Source organism: Oncorhynchus mykiss, chromosome 12 (assembly GCF_013265735.2).
Source record: "Oncorhynchus mykiss isolate Arlee chromosome 12, USDA_OmykA_1.1, whole genome shotgun sequence".
NCBI lineage: Eukaryota > Metazoa > Chordata > Actinopteri > Salmoniformes > Salmonidae > Oncorhynchus > Oncorhynchus mykiss.
In genome coordinates, this window is record NC_048576.1 from 71,090,746 (window position 1) to 71,103,443 (window position 12,698).

The 12,698-nt window shown below is 44.2% G+C and overlaps 1 protein-coding gene across 2 annotated transcripts in view; it reads left to right on the forward strand.

Moving 5' to 3' along the window:
• Positions 1 to 548: 548 nt before the first annotated feature.
• The window catches only part of LOC110538213 (unconventional myosin-X), a 55,889-nt gene continuing 43,739 nt past the window's right edge, over positions 549 to 12,698 (forward strand). For both annotated transcript variants that reach the window (XM_036938268.1, XM_036938269.1), the window contains exons 1-2: positions 549 to 1,244; positions 11,937 to 11,992. In XM_036938268.1, coding sequence (XP_036794163.1) covers positions 1,110 to 1,244; positions 11,937 to 11,992 — 191 coding nt within the window. In that variant the 5' untranslated portion in view covers positions 549 to 1,109. The remainder of the gene's footprint in view (positions 1,245 to 11,936; positions 11,993 to 12,698) is intronic.

Sequence of the window (12,698 nt, forward strand, 5' to 3'; positions counted from 1 at the left end):
TTTGGGAAGAAGAGCTCTGTCTATTAGTGATCAGTGATCACCATAACTGCCCATGAAGTCATTGAAGGGAGTTTACTGGAATAGAGAATAAAGGGAGAGAGTCCATCTGCTTCCTATTGAGGCATTTCTTGTGTTTCTGAGGGCAAATGCCTGTATTAACATCACCATTAGGCATGCACACGCACTCACACACTCACAAGCACAACACACATGCACACATGCTAAATCAACCAGAAAAAAACAGCATGTAAATACACATTTACACAAGTACTGGCTTAGGCCTACCAACACAGTATTTACAGTAGCCTTCACACAAACATGAAGTAGACATGTGGTAAGAAAACATATTTTCTCAAGAATGATGGGCAAGGATGCTAAAGTCGTAGGTCATCAAAGAGGCATGTGACGCAATAGTCCGTTGGAAGAGGGGGAGAGGCGTGCCTTTTCTGGTCGTGTTATAGTCCAAGCCAGTTATATTTCGCATTCGACATGAGGGGACGGCTCGACCCGCCCATTCAAGGCTGGCTGATCTCTGGCACGCTTTTGTTCAAACTCAAGTCAAGTAAGTCATAATCGCCTGCCTACCCTTTAGTTTAGCTACAACACTGTAGTATGTGAATAGTAGCAGGCAACACGAATTTCGCTCCTCATATTGATTTCTTTATATGTCTTTTATTTACAATATTCATGGTTTTGTCAGCCAGTAGTGGTATTTAAGCTTCAAAGTAGATACATTGGTATTTTAGTTAGCTTGTGATAATTTGCGCAACGACTTCAGATACGAGCAAAGTCTCGAGGCAACAACTAGACTTTTGGAAGGACAAATTTGACATAACTTTCAGACTCATTTTCACCAGGTTGAACTCTTCGATAGCTTCTATGTTCCTTCTATAGGCTAGTGTTGGACAGTTCTTTTGGCGTATGTGTCTGTTTGTCATATTCCCTCTGGAAGTCTATGGAGAGAAGCTGTTCAATTTGGATGTTATCCTCACGCGATTCTGGATTTAGTTACGTACTGTGAGACGTACACGCGTAACCCCAGAGGCCAGACGTTGAATGTTGACTTTACGACAAGAATAGTCGAAAACACCTGACTTGACCCGATTTGAATGCCTGTGCAAGGATTTTGTTGGTTTCTGTGCTGCAGGCAGGGTTTCAATTTGCTCGGACGGGACTATGGGGAGAAAGAGGAGGAAGAATCTTTTGAGTTGCGCAACAAGGAGGATCTGACTTGCAACGGACGTGTAAGTAACCTTATCTGCATGCATTATTAGTATTCCCATGTTAATATGATTTGTCTGCCCCCTCCTCCCCTATGATGCAGTTATACGTCGTTGTTAAGACCTGTCATACGCATCTATGCACAGCCTATGTATTAATCTCATCTTCATGACTACTAAAGAACAGATGGGATTGTGCTACATAGGGGGACATACCAATTTATAATAACACACCACAATGGCTGACGCTACATGTTTAAAAAAGTATTTCACCTGTATGGAACACGTTTGAGAGTACACAAAGTAGAAATTGTATTTGAATCTGATAGCTTACTATGACACATCTACATGTTATAACATAGTTCTCTTTTTATTTAATTTTTATTTCACCTTTATTTAACCAGGTAGGCCAGTTGAGAACAAGTTCTCATTTACAACTGAGACCTGGCCAAGATAAAGCAAAGCAGTGTGACGAAAAACAACAACACAGAGTTACACGTGGGATTAACAAAGTACAGTCAATAGCAATAGAAACATCTATATACAGTGTGTGCAAATGGAGTAAGGAGGTAAGGCAATAAATAGGCCATGGTAGCGAAGTAATTACAATTTAGCAAATTAACACTGGAGTGATAGATGTACAGATGATGATGTACAAGTAGAAATACTGGTGTGCAAAAGAGCAAAAAAAAGTTAATAAAAACAATATCAGGATGAGATAGGTAGTTGGTTGGGCTATTTACAGATGGGCTGTGTAGAGCTGCAGCGATCTGTGAGCTGCTCTGACAGCTTATGCTTAAAGTTAGTGAGGGAAATATGTCTCCAACTTCAGCGATTTTTGCAATTCGTTCCAGTCATTGGCAGTAGAGAACTGGAAAGAAAGGCGGCCAAAGGTGGTGTTGGATTTGGGGATGACCAGTGAGATATACCTGCTGGAGCGCGTGCTACGGTTGGGTGTTGTTATTGTGACCAGTGAGCTGAGTTATAACATAGTTATAACTAAGCATAACCTACATAGCCAGCATAAATAATGGTGCAGCTTGCTTTGAAGGGCAACACACAAGTGGCAGCTATAAGTCGATTAACCAATTTCATTCCTCACCACAGAGAGGTATAGCTGGCTACACAACTCCTTGTCACCCTAGTTACCCACCTTCCTGATTTTTGCCCTGAACACCAGCTCATGAATACACTCACGGCTGGCTATGGATTCAGCAGCAGGAAAATGATGTGGAGTTGGGCCGGGGCAAGGTCTATCCATGCAAAAAAAAGAACCATGTTCCCCTTTAGAATCCTATCCAATATGGATGAAAATGTTGACATGCAGACATAGGCAGGAATGAGCAGGCCTATGTGCACAAAGATAGGCCTAGACTAGAGGTTGTGTTAGATCAGCTTTGTTACAGAGCCCATATTTACAGTTTTGAAGTGATACTACTACCATCATGCTGACCTGACTGATTCATTTTCCAGGATACCGGGAGTGTGTCAGGTCATTCATGTGACCTGCTCCCTCCATCACAATAAAATACAGTTCCACTGTCATGGATACAGGGCACGCAGACAGACAGAATGTGTGTTTGGCCTGTTCTTTGAAGCCTGGGCAACATTGAGTAATCTCACACAGTGTGATGCAACCAAAAAGCCTACTGTTGAATGGAATCGATCCTGTGGCCTCCGTCCACTGTATGGCAAACAAGACTGTGGCCTTGTCTTCTCCGTAATGTCAGTCTTCTAATCGGGCACAGAGAGTTCAGCATTGTCCGCCCACTTGTGAGGGGTCATTGTTACCCTGTATTGAGGTAACCTCTTCACGTCAATCTAGTACACAACGTACTGTACCCTCCTCACATGTCCATTAAAAAGAAGCTTTACCTAGAATTCATTGTCAAAGTCAGTATTACTGACCGCAGCATAACAAGCCCTCTAGTTGTAGGCCTAATTAAATATTTCTTCATGTTAAGCTTTCAGTCATATTTTCTGTATTGCTTGCAGTGCTTAGCTTGACTTGGGCAGCATGTCTTCCTCCACAACGAGAACATGAAACACCCATCCAGACGAAATAGTCCACTCGCCCCTCCTGTTCACCTCTGAAGATAGATAGTCTATATCCATTCCTATCATCTGTCCTGTCTGCCAGCTGTTACACACGTATGCTTTAGAAACTGGAGGGAGATACTTTTTTATGGAAATGGTCTTGAGTTGCGATGGATAAGCAGGTCTCTTCCCATCAGTCCAACGGCACTAACAGACTGGTCTGGTCCGGAGATAAGAGGAACATCTGGTGCTCAGGGGGATCCAGAGAGGTGTCCGTATTGGAGAGTTGTTCTTGGCAAACATCCCATGTCTTGATCATTATGCACCATCTGTCTGGCAGTGATAGCTAAAAAAAAACTCCATCCATGGTCCATTTCCTCAATCAATGCAGGGTTATTGTAGTGTGTCTCGGTTAAGGACGCTTGATGGGTTTAAAGTAAGACCCACTCCACCCCAGTGGAGGCTGCTGAGGAGAAGACGGCCCACAATAACGGCTGGAAAGGAGCTAATGGAATGGCATTAATCACATGGAACCCATGTTTGATGTGTTTGATACCATTCCACTTATTCCGCTCCAGTCATTACCACAACCCTGTCCTCCCCAATTAAGGTGCCTCCAACCTCCTGTGCTCAACCTCCCACCATATAGCATAACCTCCCCATCAAACCTAGCCATGCATATCCAGGCCAAAAACTTGTCTCCACCCCTCTTAGCCCCTCAATCATGTCTTCTCTCTGTCATTACCCCTTTGTGACTTACAGTGGGTTAAATCCATTTGAGTTCAATCACTTTTTGACAGCACCCATTTTGATTTGAACTAAACCTTCCATACACATTTGCCCGTTGCTCAGAAAGGGACTTTTTGGACCTGGATACCAAAACCTTCAAGAGATAAAGGTGCTCAAAGTTGACCTATTTTTGCATACCCCACCGTACCATGAGACATGTCTTCATCACTGGAAAAGATAAACGGTGGAGATTGATATCATTTAGAAGCTTACGAACAGGGTTGTCAAACTGTTTTATAATTATTTCTTTTTTTATTACATATTTGCGTATGTTGCTGCTAAGAACCTATTTTCACATCATCTAAGGTTTTTGTGTTGTGCCCGCCATCGGTTGAGACAACATGCTCTTGAATACAGGTGGGTGTCATGTTTTGTCTGATAATGTACTAAAATGGGAATCAAATAGACATTTAGACTTTCAAATAATGCCACAAAGATAGTTGGAGGTCCACATATCAGAGAATGTTGACTTGAATGGGATATGTTGTTTTACATTTTAGGCTACTGTCAATCCTCCATAGGAAATCTATTGAAATCATTGAAGGATAGATAATATTATAGACATGACCACTTGACATTCGACGGTGGGTTGACCGGCGGCCATCTTTGAGGTAGTAATTAAAACTTAAAATTGACATTGAATTGACATTTTAATGGTGTACCAGCTACAGCTAATCTGAAGGGATAGGTCCATTCTCAGATTTGTTTTCTATGATTGAAATGACAACGACGAGACAGACTATAGGGAGGAGGTCAGAGACCTGGCCGGGTGGTGCCATAATAACAACCTATCCCTCAACGTAACCAAGACTAAGGAGATGATTTGTGGACTACAGGAAAAGGAGCACCGAGCACGTCCCCATTCTCATCGACGGGGCTGTAGTGGAGCAGGTTGAGAGCTTCAAGTTCCTTGGTGTCCGCATCAACAACAAACTAGATTGGTCCAAACACACCAAGACAGTCGTGAAGAGGGCACGACAAAGCCTATTCCCCCTCAGGAAACGAAAAATATTTGGCATGGGTCCTGAGATCCTCAAAAGGTTCTACAGCTGCAACATCGAGAGCATCCTGACCGGTTGCATCACTGCCTGGTACGGCAATTGCTCGGCCTCCGACCGCAAGGCGCTTCAGAGGGTAGTGCGTACGGCCCAGTACATCACTGGGGCAAAGCTGCCTGCCATCCAGGACCTCTACACCAGGCGGTGTCAGAGGACGGCCCTAAAAATTGTCAAAGACCCCAGCCACCCCAGTCATAGACTGTTCTCTCTACTACCGCATGGCAAGCGGTGCCGGAGTGTCAAGTCGAGGACAAAAAGGCTTCTCAATAGCTTTTACCCCCAAGCCATAAGACCCCTGAACAGGTAATGGCTACCTGGACTATTTGCATTGTGTGCCCCCCCCCAACCCCTCTTTTACGCTGCTGCTACTCTCTGTTTATCTTATATGCTTAGTCACTTTAACTATGCATTCATGTACATACTACCTCAATTGGCCCGACCAACCAGTGCTCCCTCACATTGGCTAACCGGACTATCTGCATTGTGTCCCACCACCCACCAACCCCTCCTTTTACGCTTCTGCTACTCTCTGTTCATCATATATGAATAGTCACTTTAACGATACCTACATGTACATACTACCTCAATAAGTCTGACTAACAGGTATATAGCCTTGCTACTCTTTTTTTCAAATGTCTTTTTACTGTTGTTTTATTTCTTTACTTACCTACACACACACACACATACCTTTTTTTTCACACCATTGGTTAGAGCCTGTAAGTAAGCATTTCACTGTACGGTTGTATTCGGCGCATGTGACAAATACACTTTGATTTGATTTGACCCACCCAGTATTCAACAGCATGTTGTGTCTCAACCGAAGGCGGCACAACACAAACACCTCAGAGGATCTGAAGTAGGGTCTAAGCTACAACGTATGAACAAAATCAGAGTTGACACGTTTTCAGATCGTTGACGTTAAAGATTTAAAAAAATCTACATTTCTATTCAAAACATTTTTGTGCAGGAAATTATGAAATAGTTTTTGAAATTAGTTCATATGGATTTACCCAATAGTGTGCTGCACACTTCCTTTCTCAAAAGAGAACAAAGAGAGTAACCTCTAAAGAACATGTTTTATCATCTGGACTACAGTGAGCATAGGCTATGTGAATGAGTGGTGATGAGGGTTTGGCCTATTGTTCAAACCACTGGCTTTGGTTTGCTTCCAGTGACTTAGGTTATTGTGTGTTCATACCCTTTTCTACAAACATTAGGCCTCACCTCCCACTTGAGATTGTATCAGCTCCTTAACTACAACCGGACACAACTCCCGAGAAAATATTGATTATTGATTTCTTGTCTACTGCTAATCCTGTTTCCTCCCGGCCTGACCCTTCTCACTGATGTGTGCTGGATATAGATACGACCAGTCAATACTACTTGCTGAGCCAACCATTAGACCTCAGCTGACCCAGACTAAGATTTTATTTTATTATTATAATTTTTTTATCCGTTATTTTACCAGGTAAGTTGACTGAGAACACTTTCTCATTTGCAGCAACGACCTGGGGAATAGTTACAGGGGAGAGGAGGGGGATGAATGAGCCAATTGTAAACTGGGGATTATTAGGTGACCGTGATGGTTTGAGGGTCAGATTGGGAATTTAGCCAGGACACCGGGGTTAACACCCCTACTCTTACGATAAGTGCCATGGGATCTTTAATGACCTCAGAGAGCCAGGACACCCATTTAACGTCCCATCCAAAAGACAGCACCCTACACAGGGCAATGTCCCCAATCACTGCCCTGGGGCATTGGGATATATTTTTTTAGACCAGAGGAAAGAGTGCCTCCTACTGGCCCTCCAACACCACTTCCAGCAGCATCTGGTCTCCCATCCAGGGACTGACCAGGACCAACCCTGCTTAGTTTCAGAAGCAAGCTAGCAGTGGTATGCAGGGTGGTATGCACCAATACAGCACAGACTCCGAAGGCCGTCCATCCCAAGGAAAATCTAAAGATTTGTGAACTGTAATATTTAGCTTTCCATGGTGTCAATGGTGGTTTTGGGGGTGGGGTCGGAAGGTGGGTGTCGTAGATGAGTCCTGGTCCTGGGAAAGCCCTACAGGGAAGTTCCACTGTTTACACAGTGGCCTCAGTTACGTCCAGCGTTTGACAAGCCGCACTTTGAGGCAGTAGGTCAGACCTCCCAGCCCTCCCTGTGCGTGTGTGTTGGAACATTTTCTCTCTAAAAGCTTGTTAGCTAAATGGTCCCTGCTGCTGCCAGGGGTGACCACAGCTACCCACAGGCCTGGTGGAGGAGTGACGAGTCTCCCCTCTTCTCCAGATACATCCACCCAACATCTTCACCACCACCACCATCTACTACGTCAACGGTTTCCTCTGCGGTGCCAAGAAAGGGTTGTGAAGCGTAACAGCCATAATACTGAAACTATGGAGTGATGCTCTGTGCCTGGCCTGTGCTCCAGCTGAGGTTGGATGCATGACTCAGTTGTGACGCTTGTGCAGGCTTGGCTGGCAGAGTGGTCCCTGCCTAGGCCAGTTCAGAACCTTTCCCATGCATGTTTACAATCTGGATTCAAAGAAATTGCTCTCCCAACAGCTGCCCAAACAGTCAGGCAGGCTGAGATGAATGCCTCCAGTGTTGAGATAGCCAGGGCACTAATTTTAGGAGAGGACATCAGTCATTCTCTCTCCCTTCAATGTTTCCACTTAAATCTCAGCATTCTGCTAGATGCAATATGAAGTTAGGCCTAGCTATGTTTGCCACCGGGCATTGTGCCCGTCTACGACAGCTGCCAGCATTACCGGGAAGAAGCAGGTCCAGTCCTGGCTTGCCTGAAAGTGGGTCCGTTAACCGGCTAACGGCGATGCCTCTGCCCTCCCCTCCTCCCTCTTTATTAGAAAAGAGTCTTCAGAGGTGTTACGGTACACTGGTTTATATTTGGTTTCCGTTGCGTCGCGGCCTCACCACCTTCAGGCCACACATCTGGTCCTCAGGCTGACGTTGGCAGAGCCCGAGCATTTCATCCTGGTTACTCAGCCTCCCCGGAGAGCTGCAGGGCCAGGCAGGGGGAGGAGGGAGGAGGGTGTGGTGGTGGTGCCAGAGGAGAGCGGAAGTGAGCCACGGAACGAATACATCACGGCATCTCTCTCTCCCTCCTTCTCTAGCCCCGGCTCCAGTCCGGATGAATCATCCCCTGCCTGCGCTTTCTTCCACTCTGTCTACTCTCTCCATTCGAGATCGACTCCTCCAGACTTCTGAAAAGCACGCCGTTCCCTCCTTCTTTTCTCCTTCTATCATCTTTGGGACTATGCATTTAAAGAGGTAGCTTAGATCAGTGGTTCCCAAACTGGGGGCGAGGGATCGGCAGAGGCTTTCAACATACTCTTGAAAGTTGTAATAGTGGAATGCACAAAGTGCGATTTTGAAATTGGGTAGTGCATCATCAGTTTTCCTCTTGTCATATCAGTCATTGTATATTTATCACTTGTCCAGATCAACTAGCCCATAGATTTTATTGTAATGTTTGAGTCATTCAAATGTCACATGAATACACATTAGACAAGGCAAAATGTACAGAATTGCAAGAAAATGAGCTTTAAAACTGCAACATTTTCTCTGCACCCCATGACAAAATGTGTAGAATTGCAGGAAATAAGTGTGAGTGAAAAAGTTTGGGAATCTCTGGTCTAGATAAACAGACAGGGGAGATAATGTTCAGTGACAGTGTTCTTTTCGTAGAGAGTACCTACTCACAATAAGACTGGGGGGGGGGGGGGGGGTTTATTTATTGGATTTATAAGCAGACTTCCCATATGGCAATTGGCAATCATTTCCATCACCAGTTTTCTCTCAGTCAGACATGGCAGGCTCAGGCTGTGTCTGGTGTGAGCAGAATGTCTAGGGAACGGGACTTGGCCAGTTGGTTGAGGGTCGACGAGGGCCAAGCAGAGCCAGGAGCAGGGGAGGGCCACAGCCCGCCCGAGCCTCATTCACAAAATGCTTTTCGACACCATTCAGTCATTCCTATCGGGCTCGTCTGACGTTTGCAGTACCTCTCCCTGGTTTAAACTTGAACTCAATCACATTACTCATACCTTCTTCTTATCCTTTCATTTGACCTTCGGCCCTCCGCCCGGCGTCTACCCTCATACAGAGCGCGTACTGTACATTAGTAGTTGAATTTTTATTTTCACTTAAAAAAATAAAAACTTTCTGAAGCACTTTGCAGAGGCAGAGTCCTAAACTTAGCAGACCCAGCAGTAACATGTGGTGTTTGAACAGCGAGGGGCCCAGAGCTGACCTGGATAGTGTTTCAGGTAGGCCGGAACCCCGGGCCGGGCCGCTGCAGGGCCTCCCTCAAGGCTGTGACTCCTCAGAGACAACATCACAGGCCACAGAAACACACAGCGCACCACGGACACGGGCCGACTGGATCACAGGCTAGCTCTGATGAGGTTTTCCAAGGTCCCATAAGCAGTAAAAGGTAAATCTCCTTTCCAGCCCCTGGCTGCAGGGCGTCCAGAATAAAAAGTTCACTGTTCCAACTTGACTGCTAGCAGGGGCTCCGTGTATTCAGTTGACACATCTCTCAGTGTGCAGCAGAGAGAGGGGTGGGGATAGATGGCTGTTTAAGAGGAAAAGTACTGTACAGGGAAAGGATGTTGGCCCCTCGTTGTGATTTTCCAGGAAATGAAAAAAAGCCCTCTGCTTAATCATCAGTGCAGTTAAAGTAGAAACAGGAGTCTGTCTCTACACCCTCATTTATGGGCCTAGTCTGTTTGTCTCCCTGGTCTGGCCTCTCTCTCTCTCTCTCTCTCTCTCTCTCTCTCTCTCTCTCTCTCTCTCTCTCACTCTCTCTCTCTCACTCTCTGTCTCTCTGTCTCTCTCTGAAAGAGGAGTGCCAGCAGTATGTGAGGGTAGGCTATACTGTGTTACAGCCTTGGTTGGTCTAGTGACCTAAAGGTTCAAGTGCTCTGGCTAGAAGTGTTTGCTAAGAAAAAAAGTGATTTCTGTTGGTTTATTTTGACACTGTACCAACATTAGTCTTATGGGACTTGAATATATCATTTTCTCATTTGTGTGTTTATATAACAGTAATACACCAATAAAGACACAGACAGCTATGTGAGATAGGAGTGCGACCAACCACAAATATTTGATGTTAGTTGCCTTTTTCACAGAAACGACTGGATGTGAATAAAAGGGCGTGGGGGTGTGTGTTGAGCTAAAGCACAAAATAATCCTCTGTTCCTGGTTCTTGTGTTAAATGAGCCTGTATTGAATGCCATATTTCTCCCAGCCACCTCACCCTTGCATGTGAAAGCCAACCATTACAAGAACAGAGCAGCTATGTGCCTGGTGTGGTTGCCAGGAAAGGCAGGCAGAATGCTATACTTTAACACACAGGGTTGGCTGGGGGGCAAACCTTCAGGGGTGAAATCACCCCATCTAGACTGCCTGGGAACCTACCTGGGAACCTACCATGCTAAGGGTTATCTACCTTGAACTGATGGGCCCATAGCTCTCTCAGATCACCCCTCATTACACATGTATGTTGTAATCAGGATGCAGACTCTTCCCAGCTAGCACATAACGTTATGAGAACCATACGTTTATTAGATCTTGGTGAGAGGGTGTTGGTCCTATGGTTATTTTACATACTACCTTCCCAAAACCTTTTGGGAATGGTGCAGGATAGTTGTTTGGCTTTGGAACATTCTAAGCTCATTTACACAACTTGAACAGAACGTTTCCTAAAAGTTCAAACATGGTTACATTTAATAAAAATGTTGGTAATATTCTAGGAACGTTCTCCAACTGGTTTAACAATTGAGAATATTCTCAAATAGTTCAGAGAACATTAAGAAACAACGTTCTTCTGTGAGAATTTCAGTACTTCAGCATAACATTTCCTATAGGTTTCCTCATGATTCTATTTAAAGTCATGTGCTTACATTGTTCTGCGTATGTTAAGAAACAACATTCTTCTCTGGGATTTTCAGTAGTTTCAGCATAACGTTTCCTACATGAGGAATCATGGTTCTATTTAAAGTCATGTTCTCAAATAGATCAGAGAACATACAAATAAGATCCATAAAAACCACAAGACATTTTTTTGTAACGTCCAGAGAACTTTCTAAGAATGTTATTTAAAAAAGACTAATGTTCTGTAGCATCAACAAAACTATCTCTATCCTCTGTCTTGTTAAGCTTGTTCAGCTGTGTGGGTTGCGCCTACTAATTGGCCACACCGGATCTTAATCAGTGCTTGTTTCCTTTGAAATGGAGTCTGTTTGAATAGACTAAACTTAACAGCTTTGAATGAGTTAAAATACATGGCATGCTAGCTCCGTCCTGGTGGCCCAGTGGACTAATTCCATGGATACAGAACAGAAGGTCATATATTCAAATCTCACTGATGTGCCACAATAAAATAATACATGTGTTTACATGATTAATGCCTAAGCAAATACATTTTGATTTGTGCTTGGAGTTCAAAACAGTTCAACTAAGCTAACAGTGTTATTAAAAGTCTTGTTGAAACATGTTCACAGAACCTTATTTTTATTGCCTTCAAATAACCTATAATTTCCATTCTCAGAACATTAATAAAAACCTCTCAGGAAACGTTCAGGGAACCATAGTAAAACGTTCTCAGAACCTCTCTTCAACCAAAATATGAATGTTCCCAGAACAGGGGAAATGTTCAATTTCGTTCTCAGAATGTTTTACCGGTCAGGAAACGTATGGCTTCATTCCCAGAACCAATGGGAAACCAAAAACGTACGTGTCCACGGCATTCAAGGAACCAAATGTGCTAGCTGGGTTAAGTGTTTTTTTTGTTGTTGCTTTTTTCACAGGGTCCACTTGAGGTGACTCTCTCTCAGCCGACTCGCACAGCCAATGGGACAAACGGGTAAGTTGTTTGTGTGTGTGTTCGTGGATGTGTGTGTGTGTGTGAGTGAGTGAACACACATTGTGCTGCTTTTAGGAAGTCAGTTCCTCTATAGCTCTTGATGTTCATGTATGATTCTGTGTACGTGATGTGTCACCAAGCACGGACATCATTAGTACTCAATCTTTTTATCTTTTACTTCCCTCTACAGAGCTTGGGTCATGGGGTTTCTCACCACAAGACTCATAGTATGCCTGACCACACATGCACACACACACATGCAGAAGTACACGTAGGATCTTAATTTGAGCCAATTTGTTACAACATAAAAGTTATCCTGCAGCGACAAGAAATGTGAATTAATGGTCATTTTTGTAGGGTTTGCTACATTTTTTGTAAGGGAAAATCACAAACTTCAGAAGCCTTTTAAACCTCAAATACACTACAAGTTCTCCTACAACAGGGTTATCAAATTAAGATTCTATATCTGTAGGACGCGCCAATACCACTACCAGATTCGCAGGCCATGTGTCAGCGGGACTCTCACACCGGGGTGCAAGATCTCACACACACACACACACACACACACACACACACACACACACACACACACACACACACACACACACACACACACACACACACACACACACACCCCAATTTCTTATTTATTTAACAAGGCATGTCAGTTAAGAACAAATTCCTATTTACAATGACGGACTACTCC